Source organism: Ursus arctos, unplaced genomic scaffold, assembly GCF_023065955.2.
Source record: "Ursus arctos isolate Adak ecotype North America unplaced genomic scaffold, UrsArc2.0 scaffold_22, whole genome shotgun sequence".
Lineage (NCBI taxonomy): Eukaryota > Metazoa > Chordata > Mammalia > Carnivora > Ursidae > Ursus > Ursus arctos.
The window spans coordinates 1,813,946-1,828,979 of NW_026622897.1; the positions used below are offsets into that span (position 1 = coordinate 1,813,946).

General features: G+C 45.0%; 1 protein-coding gene across 2 annotated transcripts in view; it reads right to left on the reverse strand.

Annotated features, from left to right (window-relative positions):
• Nucleotides 1-15,034, reverse strand: part of PDGFD (platelet derived growth factor D) — a 224,810-nt gene that overhangs the window by 9,265 nt on the left and 200,511 nt on the right. For both annotated transcript variants that reach the window (XM_026505880.4, XM_026505879.4), the window contains exon 6: nt 2,744-2,958. In XM_026505880.4, the coding sequence (XP_026361665.1) occupies nt 2,744-2,958 (215 nt within the window). The remainder of the gene's footprint in view (nt 1-2,743; nt 2,959-15,034) is intronic.

Below are 15,034 nucleotides of genomic sequence, written 5' to 3' on the forward strand. Positions count from 1 at the left end.
TTTTCAGATTTTATGCCTTAAACCCTGAGTGCTGAAATATTTGCACAGAGTCACACAGGCCTGCGTATGTGACAAGTTCCAGTTACCCCCTTAAGGGTGCTCGTGGCCCATGGAAACTCATTTCACATCTCATCAGTTACAACCAGAAGCTAGGGAAACTGGTTTCTCGTGTCTCTGGGGTAAGAACACAGACACCGAATAGAACAGAGAACCAGGATTTTTCCCTCATGAGCCTCGCTCAGGCAACCCCCATTGCTGGAAACGGTACAAGCCTTCTACTCTTTCCCACGAGGCACTCAACAGAGTGATCACCATGACACCCTGCAAGAGATTTTAGGAGTCACGGGGCAATGTGCCAGGCACATTTGTCCCAGGTATGCAGCGGCTGAGACAGCGATTGATGCTGTTTTGTCCCTTCGTCCAGCACCTGGCAGAGTGATTTTGTGTAGAGCTCTGCAAACCCCAGAAGTAAAAATACTGTGATACAATGTTTCAAAGAGATGCTTCCGAGAGCAGTGTCCAAAAGATGCTGACATCTCAGACCTGCTCATGTGATGAACAGAGATCAAGGGCTTCCCTTTCTAGATATTAATTGTGAACAGAAATTACAGGTAACAGCTCTGTGGTGCAGAGACAAGAAAAGAAGCAAGAGAAGGGCCCTTCAGAGTTCTTTAGCTTTAACTGTCTGGGAGGTGAGGGTTTTTTGAAGGGGTGGGGTGTATGTCCAACTCTACCATTTCCGCAATAAACATTTTAAAAAACGAAGCTGTAACTTCTATCTGAGCAGAGTCCAGAGGAAAATAACACACTCTACAAATAGATCAAAAGCCTGCACTTGAATGCTTTTCCTCAGCGTTATGCCTAGGCAGAGATCTTGTCACTCCCTGGATTACTTAACTCTAGCCTGGTTATTGCATTCTTCACTGATCCTCGCGGTATGACTAACGTGACGAAATTCAGGTCCTTAGATGCAAAGGACAACATCCAATCTAGAGTTCATCAGGTCATACAAAAATAAAACACAATGAACACATTCTCTGGACATGAAAACATTTTTTTTTTCCCCTTGAAAACTGCAGGGTGGAGTAAGAAATTCTTATGACCAAGAAAATAAGCTCTATGTAGGTCTAAAATAATGTTTCCCCCGTGTAAGGTAAGCATGGTCACTGTGGCATTGACTTCCTACACTTCCCAAGTTGAAAATACCACTATGACATATCCATTCTCCTTTAGCTCCGAAGTCACCTCTCAAACTTGTTCATATTGTTTTATTGTTTTCAGGATTAAAAAAGCAAAACAAAACACCCAGTTTTACAAAGCTGGGCGCTTTATTTAGGGAGCACTCTCCAGTCCTTTGTTCTGGTGGATACAGAGGAAAAGCAGCTCAAACAATCCTTTCTAATGATAATATCTGCTTCCTTGTTTAGATTATATTCTCAAGCACATTTTTAATAATATTTTTTATTATACTATGTTAGTCACCATACAGTACATCCCTAGTTTTTGATGTAAAGTTCAAGCACATTTCTGTATGATGTTTCACATCTTACAAAATGCATTCCATATGCATTATTCCATATGCATCATTGGATCTCCAGAATCACTTTATAAATTATTGTCTGATATAATTTCTTAGTCCCATTTCACATATGTGAAAACTGAGTCTCTAAATTTTGTAGCTTGTGATGCTCCCATGATGGGGAAGTAACAGCTGCTGCCAATGTCAGGAGTGGCTCTGACTGTCCTTCAATCTACTCTTTCTTTAATGCTAAGTAAAGTGCTGTGAATTTAAAAAGGAAAAAGCACAGTGTTACTAGTGATAGGAACATAGACTCTGGAGAGAGTCTCTGCAGAGAGCAGAACTCTGTTCTCCCTAAATTTTTGTTCCTCTTTTATCTTCATATTTACTTTTGTTTAGTTTTGCATACTTTCAGAGCTGATTCCCCAGGTAGCACTCCGCAGTATTTGGGAAAATTGGCATTTTTGGAAGAAAAATAATATCATATTTAGAGAATCAGAAAGTGTCTCTATTTTCTGTCAATCTCATTTTGCTGTCTTCACTCTGCTTAATTTCTTAAGGACTTAACTGAATTCAAGTTTGGACCTTAAAATTAGAATTCTTAAAGCAACCTAGATTTTGCAGTGATAGGCTTTATGAATTCTATAATATTACTACAAAGAGGCCATGTAAGCCCTGAATCACTGCATCATGCATTTGATTATATAATCTAACAAAGATATTGTCTCACAGGTTGTATTATGATGATGAGAAATAAGAGTCCAGGGGTGCCTAGGTGGTTCAGTCGGTTAAGTGTCTGCCTTCAGTTCAGGTCATGGTCCTGGGGTCCTGGGATCGAGTCCCACGTTGGGACCCCGCTCAGCAGGGGAGTCTGCTTCTCCTTCTCCCTCTGGCCCTCTCCTCCACCTCTTGTGCTCTCACTCCGTCTCTCTCAAATGAATAAATAAATGAAATCTTAAAAAAAAAAAAAGAAGAGAAAAACGAGTCCATCCTTCAGGAAGGACTTGGACCCTCTAGACATCTGGCTTGGCAAGTTTAGCTCATGTATAATTTCAGCTCCCTATCATCCTTCTGGCTGTGTGCCTTTGTGCAGTGAACGACATGAACAACTGTACCCAGTGGGCCGGTCCAACACCCTACAGATTACATAGCATTTGCAGCTGGAAAGAACTCATATGTTACAGTGTTGCAGCACTGCAGCACAGACGTTTGAGAAGGGCATACCTCATGATACTTTTTCACAGTTTTCCCGGAGCTGCAGGTGCAGGATTTCCAGTTGATGGTCCCACAGCCACAGTTGCCCCCACAGCGCTGCACGAGGAGGCAACGGGGAAAGAAGACCACGTGCGTGAGCTTCAGCTCCTCTCTTAAGTTGACGGAGTAATTCCTGGGAGTGCAACTGTAGCGCTTGACGTCATCATTGAGCCTGTCCAGGTCGACTGCAAGAAACATACAGGTATGAGTGAGCACATGACCTGAAGCAAAAACTCCCGGCAGGTGTTTTGGGGAAGGGGGTGGGAAGATGCTGTCAGAATGACCTTAATGCAGAGATCGAATCTGTCCCTGGGATCTCAGTTATTAACCTAACATGGAAGGTGGAAAATCTGATTCTCTTTGATCCCATCTGCCCTTCCAAATAAATAAATAAATAATCAACAACAAGGAAAAACAAAAAACTCTCAAAAAACTTGGCTAACTCTTTATCTTGGTTCAAATTCCCTTGTACCTTTTTTAATGTAAAAAAAAATTCTGAGGAAAGAAAATGAAGTGTTCAGCAATTTAAAATAACTGCCTTTATCTTTAAAAAAACCAAAAACAACAAAAACCCAACAACATAAATCGCTTCTTGATTCTAAATAAACCCTGAACTCTAAACCATTATTTAAATATCATTTGAATTATATCAGGGATGCATTAGGGACAACTACTCTATTATGTTTGGCTGGTAATGAAATTTTACAGGGAAGTGTGAAGAAGGAAAAGGTTTCAGCTTCATTTTAACTCCAAGGTCAACCAAAACGTCAAAGAAGATGGCACTCAGGGGCTGTGCGTGTGATGGGTCTTTGCGGGCTGGGTCCTAGATGGCAGCAGAGCACATGGGTCAGGGCTGGCTTTGCAGCAAAGCCGCAGCTGCCTGGCCACCCGGCAGCTGGAAAGTGACCCGACTGCGTCCAACCTCTTCTTCCCCATCTATAAAACGTACACGGCAGACCTTTACCTACTTCACAGCAATATTGGCAGGACTGAGTCTAGTGTGCCTGGCACTCGGTTAATGCCGATTACGATTATTCATCTTCCTTCATTTCAATCTTTCCTCCACCTTTCCTTTTAAAGTCAAATGGTCCAAAATTAAAAAAAAAAAAAAAAAAATCCAGGCCTTTCTGTTTCTCTCTGTTGGTCATGACTCTGGGTCAGTGATTGTCGAGGGGGTGTGGTTACTGGGACTTCTGTGAATTAAGAGCATCACCCTCAATTTTCAAATTGTAGTCACAGATATTTACTTGAATTAACGTTATATTATTGTATTTACATAGGTTACATTCAACGTTCTGGAAAAGCCACCTGATCCTCCATGCACTTGGCCTGCGAGCCCTCTGACCACGCCCCAGAGTGCTTCCCTCGTCACCGGCCAGGTGGGCACAGGAGGAACCCCACAAAGGCCAGGCAGACCGCAGCAGGCTTCCTCTGGACTCCAGCCCCTGCAAGTGTCTTAGTCTCAAACCCAAACTGCAGTTTGATGGGCAGTGAGAGGGCCCTTTTGGGGTAGAGGCCAGAGGCTAAGGATGCTGTGGGAGAACGCACGGGAGGGGAACCAAAAGCAAAGGAGGCGCAGGTGGGTGAAGAGTCCCCTTAACAGCACGAAGTCCGCGGAAAGTCTGGCCATATGGCCGGGTGACCCTGTGAATAAGGAATGACTGACAATTGCATTGGTGCCCTGCCCTGAGAGCCTTTCCATATGTGCAACTGGGCTTTGATTCTCAAGGGCAGGGATTCTTTTCCCCCAACTGCTATGTGCTGAGCCCACGACACTGGGGGGGGGGGGGTGCAGAATAAATGCTGAATAATTTCCGTGCGTTATTTATTGCTGTTTTTTTCCTTCCTTTGCAAAGACATGTCCTAAGTTTAGCTATAATGAATCCAGATTTAAATTGAATGAACTGTGTCTTGGGAAAGGAACCATTTTATTGGTGCGAAAGCCCAGGAAATGACTGCAAGCAAAGCAGGAAGGATTACATAAATGGGTTAGGAAGCGCAGCCACAACCCATTACAAGTGTCACCTTGAGATAAACAGTGACGCGGTGCAGTGCTGTGCTGTGGACAGGGCTGGGGCAGCGGCCGGACCTGCCACGTGTGATCTCGGGCGTCTGTCTGGTCTCATGCCGAGGACTCAAAGAGTGCGGTTAGCAGGAGGGGGTTGGTGGGGCGTGGAAGGGCGGAGAGTGACAGGCAGGGGGGCACTGAGGGTCTCTAGGTCAGCCCCTGCTAGGCACCTTCCGCCTGTCACCGCACTTCACGTGGGGACAGCGGGAAACTGGGATTTGGAGCTCTTCCCCTTTGGCTCCAGTTTCTGGCACATCTAGGAGAACGGGGACATGGCAGGTCCCCAAGACCCGAAGGAGAAGATGGAGCTCCCCGGGGCGGTAGTGGGTCTGGGGCGGCGAACGGCTGCAGCCTTCCCTCCAGGATACCCCCAAGCCCCACGACAGCACCCCTGTTCTCCAGGGTTCAGCTAAACCCGCAGGTGCCTGAGCGAGCCAGGAAAAGGCACGTCCTCCTTACTCTTGTGGAAGCAGGACTGTACACTGGGCAACTGTTTTACGGACCAGCACTGGTCCGCTCCGTGGCCTGCCCGCCCTGAAGAGACGTGAGATGCCGTCCGTTTTACGCATCCATTCACTGATGTGACCGGTGCCACCGTGGCCCAGGGTAACTGCCGTGGCATCCAGCTGCCCCACGTCTCTGTGGACTGAAACCACCAAGGCGCTCGATTTAGAACTCGACGTAAAAGGTTCTTCTGAGTGGATGCAAACACCTGCGAGGCGTGACTGCAGGCGTTCTGCAGGGGACACGGGTTCCTCATCAGAGGAGACAACTGAGGCTGCACCCAGAGCAGGGTGCAGACCAGAGGCTGAGTGGCCAGCGAGGTTCCGGTGCATCCCCGCGTGGGGGCTCTGCTTGAGCCTCTGGAGGGAGATTCAGGGAGAGGGCAGTGCTTTCCATTCCCACTTCTGTCTCCACAGACGAGCAGGACAGGGCAGCAAGGACGTCCCAAACGTAATTCAAAGGCCCGTGAATTTCATCTGTTTTCCCTTATTTCACCCCGATGTGTGTAATGTTATAATCCCTCTTTCACTGTCGTTTTGAATTTGAGTCTTGTCTTTTCCTGGGTCTTCAACACCTCTGGGCTGGGCACTGACAATCTGTTGGAAGGGCTGAGAAGGGGCCGCCGTCCTCAAAGACTTTCCCTGGACACGTCAGTCCGATGTGGGCACTGCGCAGGGCAGCGGGAGCACCCCTCTTCTTGCAGCCCTGGCCTCAGAGCACAGTACTTGCAGAAGATCCTTGTGCTGTGATGAGTTCTGGGGTCTGAGCACTGGGTGGGGACGTGTCAAGCAGGACAGTATTCCGTCTCCAACCCGCTGAGGCTCAAGTGTGGGAGGACGGAGAGTCAGCCTGGTCTGTTTGATCCCAGCCACCTCGGCCTACAGCCCTGAGTCCCAGGAAACCTGAGAAGCTCTTCACACACGCGCCTGCAAGACCACCCCCCCCCCACGCCCAATGCTATGAATTACATACCATTATTCTCTCACTTTCACAGGGCAGGAAACTGAGCCTCTGAGAAGTTAAGAAAAACACTTGTCCACAGCCACACACCAAGTCATGGCAGAGCTAGAGTGTGAATCCAGGCTTTCTCACGCCTCCGTGGGCTGACAGCTGTGGTCTGAAGATCTGAAGGGAGGTGCAAAGGGCAGCTTCCACGAGCTATGCTGGAGTCTCCCCACTGGAGTCACACTTGCAGTCCCAAGGACCAGGCTTCCCAGGTGGGTGATAGACTGTGACCTGATATTTTCAAGCTGTTGGCAATGATGTGCACCCAAGCCGTGTGTCCCGTGCACACACATTCACTTACCGGGTTCTGGCTAACTGCCTGGAGCCTGCTTCTTCCTGGCATCCAACAACATAATGAGTTTCTCTGTTTCCCCTGATTTGAGGGACCCTGTGTCTATGCACAATCTTCACTGCAAGAAAAAATGAGGACAAACGCCTTCTTGCCCTCACCCGCCTGTGGTCTTAGTCATGAAAACTGGTCGGAAGCCAATGCAAAGAGCTGAACGGATTGATAAGAAAAATCTGTCTTCAGAGGGAACCCACGCTGGAGCCCTAAAGATCTTTCTGATAGGACAGATAAAGCCAGGACGGGCGCACCTCGTGGCACTGTGTCTCGGCGGATACTCGGAGGTTCCGCCTTATCCCCCAGATTGGAGGTTTGTGGCAGCCCCAGGCTGTGCACGTCTATCGGTGCCATTTTCTCCCAGCAGCAATTGTTTACTTTGTCGCATTTTGATAAATCTCACAATACTTCAGACTTTTTCATTATTATCATATCTGTATGGTGATCTGTGATCAGCAATTATGACTCACTGAAAGCTCAGATGATGGGTAAGTATTTTTTAGTATTAAAGCATTTTTAAATTAAGCTATAAACATTGTTTCTTCAGACATAATGCTATTGCACACTTGGCTACAGCATAGCGTAAACACAACTTTTACACGCTCCGGGAAACCACAGCAATCGTCTGACCTGCTCTTTTGTTGTATTTGCTTTCTTGCTATGGAGTAACAGGGCTGGGACCGAATGCACCGTATGTCCCACGTGTGCCTGCACTGGGGCTCGCACGCTTGGCATACACGGCGTGGGCACCAGTCAACTCATGATAACATTTTAAAAGCCTTCTGTTAAGTGGATCGTTTCAAGTGTTTTTGCGAATATAAAAATTCATCGTGAAACAAAACAACGTCCTCCCTTTGAATGTAGGAAAGTGTGGTTTTTTCTCTCCACGCATGTTTAATTCACTGCCTGTTTGCTTAACAGGAGAGGATGACCCCCGTGGGTCAGTCTCTGGGTGTCAGGTTTATTGGCGGTTTTCACCGTGCTGGTCTTCCATCCATCTTTACTCCGCTGTGGGTGTCGCTACCCTCCTCTTGATCTCCCTGAGTCCACTGGCGTCTCCAGTTAAACTTGCACATGTTCTTAGAGCCAGGACGCATTTTCTAACGATCAGACCAAGGCTTTATAGTGCTAAGATTCTTTATAAACTCTTCCAGCATGCGCTAATATGTACATGTATATATTACTGCATGTTTAGCATGTGGTAAGGCATGGGAGGTGCATGTGCTTGAAGTAGGGCCATATATATATATATATATATATATACTTTATTAATACCATGCTTTTGTCATTCTATTTTGCTTCCTCTAGCACTCAAGTGTACCATGTCATTTTAATCTTCCAGGGCTCAAGTCAAAAGCCACGTTCAGCCTCCCTGTCCTCTGACCCTCCGACATGCGCTCGCCACGCCTCCTCTGCCCTGTTAGGGTACCTACGTCACAGACCTTGCTTTGTCACTGTCTTTTATTTAGGTGTTTCTCATCCATTAAAATATAAAGTTCTTGGAATCAAAGAGTTAATCATCTTCTGATCCCTCTTCTCCTAGTGCTTTGTCCGTAGTGGAGAACCCCAATGTAGGTCATGTAAGTCCTGCTCTCCTAAAACCACGTGCTTTCAACCAGGTCCCGCTGAAAGACATACGGCATCTCCGAAGACTGAGCATGCCAGTTCAGGATCTTTGAAATAACTAAGTCCAATTAAAAAAAAAATGAAGTCCCTATGGCACCCCAGACAGCTGTTTCTGATTCTCCTTAAATCTTTTGTGACTCTGAATGGATACCCATAAACTTAAAGTCAGGATCAGAAAAAGTTCTGGACGTCGGCAGCGCCACTCATCAATCCAGATTTCCTTCGCAAGGATTAGGTCTGTAATAACGACTATCTGAAGGACTCAACCTGCTGATGGTCTAGGTGAGGACTGGGAAGCGAGATTCTAGAACCAGCTCTACCGAGGATGAACGATGACGCATGAAGAGGACTGGCACCAAGACCCACGGAACCTAGGAGCAGGGCCACAGGGAAACGAGGGCGTCCAGAAGGCCCGCTCCCTGACGCACCTCGATGTGCTCAGAAATACGCCCTTCGCCATGGGGAAAAGGACAGTCTGTTATGTAAAACACTGAAAATGAGACTTTATTCTACGACACAGATTTACGAGGCTTTGGGTGAGGGTAGGAGGTAAGGGGGATGTATGAATAATTGTAGTATTTTATACCAAGTATAGGGTTTCTCAGCCTTTTTCAAGGTTCATAAATTCCCCAGGAGGAGTCTGCTCATCTTTACAGACATTACAACCTCACTGTGATTTTCAGATTCCCTCGCCCATAAATCAGCACATAATTGTGAAAACTGTTTCCACACCTCAAGCCCAATTTGGAAGTGCAAATAAATCTGGAAAGAACGATGATTTTGTAACTTTTAATAAGAAAATATCAGGATATTTTAAACTTAAAATCATGAATTTCTTGACTCCATTTGCTGGTTTAATTTCTAAAGAACGGACATATTTACCACATGTATTTATAGTGATTAACCTAAGTCACAAGGTTCCCAATCAGACAACACCAAATTTTGGGGGTTTAAAAACATTGCTAAGCGATGAGTGAATGGACATGTACTGAGCACCTACTGTGTGCCTGGTTCTCTCTAAGATGCTGTCATACTTGCAACTCTCAGTGAATTCTGGTAACAAATCCTCGTTGCAGACATGACTTCCCCATACATGTGGGACCCAAGAGGCAGAGGAGTTAAGTGACCTGCCTAAGGTCCCTGGACACATAGTAGCTGTTTGACAAACACATGCTACAAAATGGATGAGCGCATGGCCGTCTGCAAGGCGCTGAGCAAGGCATGAAGGCTGCTGACATCATCAGAGGGCAATTCTCTGATCTCTAAGGACTGTGACCTGGTGGGACGTGGGAAGTACATCTATGCAACGAAAAACAGGAAAACAAGCTCGGAGGTGAACGTTTCAGGGAGATCGTGAAACATCTTTCTCTCAGGAGCTGGACTCTGAGTTCCCCCAGCCTGGCCTGTGCAGCGAACAAACCCAGATTCATGGCATGGCTCTCTCCTTTGCAGCTGTCACAGGACCTTTCCGATTTTCTTTTAGTATATAAATCGGGAATAACAGTACTCTTCTGCCAAGAAATTTATTAAGATTGAATGAGTTAAGAGGTGCCCCGGTGGCACAGTTGGTTAAGCGTCCAACTCTTGGATTTGGCTCAGGTCTTGATCTCAGGGTCATGGTATCGAGCCCCACGTCAGGCTCCATGCTCAGCAGGGAGTCTGCTTGAGATTCCCTCTCTCCCTCTCCCTCTGCCCCTCCCTCTCATGCTGTCTCTCTCTAAAATAAAGAAATAAAACCTTAAAAAAAATCGAATGAGTTAAGAGTGTTTGAGGCACCGACCCAAATCCTAGCTTTCAGCAGGTATCCCCCAGAATGCTGTCAAAATGGGTAAAACAGGTAAATGAGTAAGATTAAGACAGAATGACCCAAACAGCTGAGGTGCTGCACTTGGGGACCACTAAGGAAAGGAACGTCATGTCCATCTTGATCTCAATGTCAGAAGGCAATGATCTGGTGTGTTCACTTTAATTCCCTGGGACTTAGCACGGTCCTTTGCAGGTCAAGACTTACTGAGCCGGTTCTCCCAGCACTGGCGGTTCTGAAAGGAGCATGTGCTGTAGGAGGGTGCTTCCTCCCTAAGTCCACAGGGGCACAGAGCAAAAGGATGCTCTGGGGAGGGTCCGAATGCTTCCCAGAAAAAGTGGGTAAGATCCCGCAAGGCAAAGACAGTCATCAATAGCCAGAGTGACTGTTGTGGGAAAGGCACACACATCCTCCCAGACCCCAGAAGTTACCATTAAATGGTGGTCTCCACCATTAAGTGGCATTTTCCAATCAATGTGCCTTGATGGGGGGGTAACAGGTGATGAAAGGGGGTCAGGATACCCACAAAGATGGACCACCTCATCATCTGGGAGAAAAGCAGAGGCGCCAGGAGGAAACACACTAAAATTCTTGTCCCTGCGCCAAGACTTCCTTCAAAGCTTTTATGTGCGCCCACACAGACACGCCCAATGTGATGAACAACAACGCAGCTTTCACTAACATTTTCTGGCAAACTGAGTGGGGACTTCAGATCCTTACAAGTCATGCGGGTCATCAACAGTGGCCACAGTCTAAAAAAAGAAGTGCTTTTCAAAGGAAACATCCAACAAGCCAGAAAAGTTTCTGGGTAAACTGTATCCTAGAAAAGTTTAGTACTTGCCGAGCATTTTGTAAACTTGTAAGGAGTGTACTGATTTTACAGACCCTTAAATCTGACAGTATTTGGATGCCCCGTGGGAGGCTCTCCAGATGAGCGATGATTATCTTATCACCCTACAGGGAAGAAAGCAGAAGAGTTCACAGAAGTATCTTGATTCTGTGCAGTTTTACTGAAGTAACAGTAGTAGCTATCATTTACTGAGGGCCTGTGTTAGATAGTCTCTATTATTAATCCTAACACGACTTGGCAAAGTGGCTATAATTAGAGCCACTCTGCAAAGCACACAAGGCAGAGGCTCAAGGGTCTACAAGCGACTTCCCCGAGGCCACTGTTCTTTGGATGTGAGTTAGAATTTTATCGCAAATTTACTTGACTACAAAGTCCATGCTCTTCCCGCTAAGCATCCTTTCTTTTGCTCTCATTCTATCAAATTTGTGGAAGACAATTTTCACACTGATAGGGACGGCTTTTACTTGGGGCATACTATGGGGTTCAGCAAGTTCAATGAAGGCAACCCTCTTTCAACATCAGAAATTAGAAAAATAAATCCATTTTGATTTATGTCCCCAGTACCCCTGCTTAATTGACAGAGAGGTAGTTCCAGGGGCGATAGCTCAAGCCTGACTAACCGGATTCATCACTAGTGTCAGCCAAAGGCCTTCTGCACGGTGCTACCCAGACAGCAAACAGACAAAGCTACGAGCATTCATCCTGTGACGGCTCAGCATGCTCCAAACTACATTCATGTCTTAATACATGTGAGATTATTTCCCGCATTCGAGATCATTTATGAAAGAGCGAAACTTGTATTTTCCTAGTTCGTAAACAAGGGCATGACAAAGAAATGGCAATAAAGGACTCATTTAAAAATCAGAAGAATTTTGACTTAGGAGAATTCAGAACAAAGTCAAACATTTTGATATTAAACATATTTTTGTCATTTAATCCTCAGCTTCCACGCCAGTTATTTACCTAAAAATCTCATTCAAATTAAAAAGTCAAGTGGTTTAAGGGCGCCTGGGTGGCTCAGTCGTTAAGTGTCTGCCTTCGGCTCAGGGCGTGATCCTGGGGTCCTCGGATTGAGCCCCGCATCAGGCTCGCTGCTCCGCTGGGAGCCTGCTTCTCCCTCTCCCACTTCCCCTGCTTGTGTTCCCTCTCTCGCTGGCTGTCTCTCTCTCTGTCAAATAAATAAATAAAATCTTAAAAAAAAAAAAAAGTCAAGTGGTTTAGATCTTAGAGCAAAATAGTGTCACGTAAGAAATCACAGAATTGGTATCGGAGCCTCTCAAGTGGGTTAATAACTGTCTCAGATATAGAACGCCTAACCATTTAGAGTCTGTAAAAAATCACATATTTCAAACCCTGTCACTTAGAATCAATTTAATGTCAATACATTTACTCCACTCAATGTGGAAATACTGATTTTTTTTTTAAAGAGGAGTGCACGTGAATTTTGGCACATGCATTAAAAAAAAAAGCAAGCTTTTGAAAAAGAATTTACTTGTGGGTGGAGTCTTTTGGGTTTTCCATACAGAGTATCATGTCAAGAGAGACAGTTTGACTTCTTCTTTGACGATTTGGATACCGTTTATCCCTTTTTGTTGTCTGATTGCTGTTGCAAGGACTTCTAGTACTATGTTGAATCATAGTGGCGAGAGTGGGCATCCTTGTCGTGTTCCTGATCTTAAGGGAAAGGCTTCCAGCTTTTCCCCATTGAGAATAATATTCGCTGTAGGCTTTTCATAGATGGTTTTTATGAAATTGAGGAATGTACCCCCTATCCCTACACTCTGAAGGGTTTTAATCAGGAAAGGATGCTGTATTTTGTCAAATGCTTTTTCTAGATCTATTGAGAGGATCATATTGTTTTTGACTCTTTTCTTGTTGATGTGATCTATCACACTGATAGATCTGTGAATGTTGAACCACCCTTGCATCCCAGGGATGAAGAGCACTTGGTCATGATGGATAATCCTTTTAATGTACTGTTGGGATCCTATTAGATAGGATCTTGTTGAGAATTTTGGCGTCCATATTCATCAGGGATATCGGTCGGTAATTCTCCTCTCTGATGGGGTCCTTGCCTGGTTTGGGGATCAAGGTAATACTGGCCTCTTATAGAGCAATTCAGTAATGTGGTAGGATAAAAAAAAATCAATGCTCAGAAATCAGTTGCATTTCTATACACGAACAATGAGACTGAAGAAAGAGAAATTAGGGAATCCATTCCATTTACAATAGCACCAAAAATCATACGATATCTCAGAATTAACTTAACCAGAGAGGTAAAGGATCTATATTCCAGAAACTACAGATCACTCTTGAATGACACTGAAGAAGACACAAAAAGATGGAAAAACATTCCATGCTCATGGATCGGAAGAATAAACATAGTTAAAATGCCTATGCTCCCCAGAACAATCTACACTTTCAATGCCATCCCGATCAAAATACCAATGACATTTTTCAAAGAGCTGGAACAAACAGCCCTTAAATTTGTGTGGAAGCAGAAAAGGCCCCGAATCACCAAGGAATTGTTCAAAGGAAAAACAAAGCTGGGGGCATCACAATGCCGGATTTCAAGCTGTACTACAAAGCTGTGATCACAAAGACAGCATGGTTCTGGCACAAAAACAGACACATAGACCAATGGAACAGAATAGAGAACCCAGAAATGGACCCTCGGCTCTTTGGGCAACTAATCTTTGATAAAGCAGGAAAAAACATCCGGTGGAAAAAAGACAGTCTCTTCAATAAATGGTGCTGGGAAAATTGGATAGCTACATGCAAAAGAATGAAACTTGACCACTCTCTCACACCATACACAAAGATAAACTCCAAAAGGACGAAAGACCTCGATGTGAGACAGGAATCCATCAAAATCATAGAGGAGAACATAGGCTGCAACCTCTTTGACATCGGCCACAGCAACTTCTTTCATGACACATCTCCAAAGGCAAGGGAATCAAAAGAAAAAATGAACTTGTGGGCCTTCATCAAGATAAAAAGCTTCTGCACAGCCAAGGAAACAGTCAAAAAAACTAAGAGGCAGCCCACGGAATGGGAGAATATATTTGCAAATGACACTACAGATAAAAGACTGGTATCCAAGATCTATAAAGAACTTCTCAAACTCAATACATGAGAAACAAATAATTAAATCAAAAAATGGGCAGAAGATATGAACAGACACTTTTCCAATGAAGACATACAAATGGCTAACAGACACATGAAAAAAGTGTTCAAAATCATTAGGCATCAGGGAAATTCAAATCAAAATCACCTTGAGACACCACCTTACGCCAGTTAGACTGGCAAAACTTGACCAGGCAAGAAACAACAAATGTTGGAGAGGATGTGGAGAAAGGGGATCCCTCTTACACTGTTGGTGGGAATGCAAGTTGGTACAGCCAGTTTGGAAAACAGTGTGGAGGTCCCTTAAAAAGTTAAAAATAGAGCTACCCTATGATCCAGCAATTGCACTACTGGGTATTTACCCCAAAGATACAGACGTAGTGAAGAGAAGGGCCATATGCACCCCAATGTTCATAGCAGCATTGTCCACAATAGCTAAATCGTGGAAGGAGCCGAGATGCCCTGCAACAGATGACTGGATTAAGAAGATGTGGTCCATATATACAATGGAATATTACTCAGCTATCAGAAAGAACGAGTTCTCAACATTTCCAGCAACATGGACGGGACTGGAGGAGATTATGCTAAGTGAAATAAGTCAAGCAGAGAAAGACAATTTTCATATGGTTTCACTCATTTATGGAACATTAGAAATAGCAGGGAGATCGGTAGGAGAAGGAAGGGAAGAATGAAGAGGTGGTAAACAGAAGGGGGAATGAACCACGAGAGACTACGGACCCTGGGAAACAAACTGAGGGCTTCAGAGGGGAGGGGGGTGGGGGACTGGAATTGGCCGGTGATGGGTAGTAAGGAAGGCACATATTGCATGGAGCACTGGGTGTTATACGCAAATAATGAATCATCGAACTTTACATCAAAAGCTAAGGATGTACTGTATGGTGACTAACATAACACAATAAAAAAAAAAAAAAGAA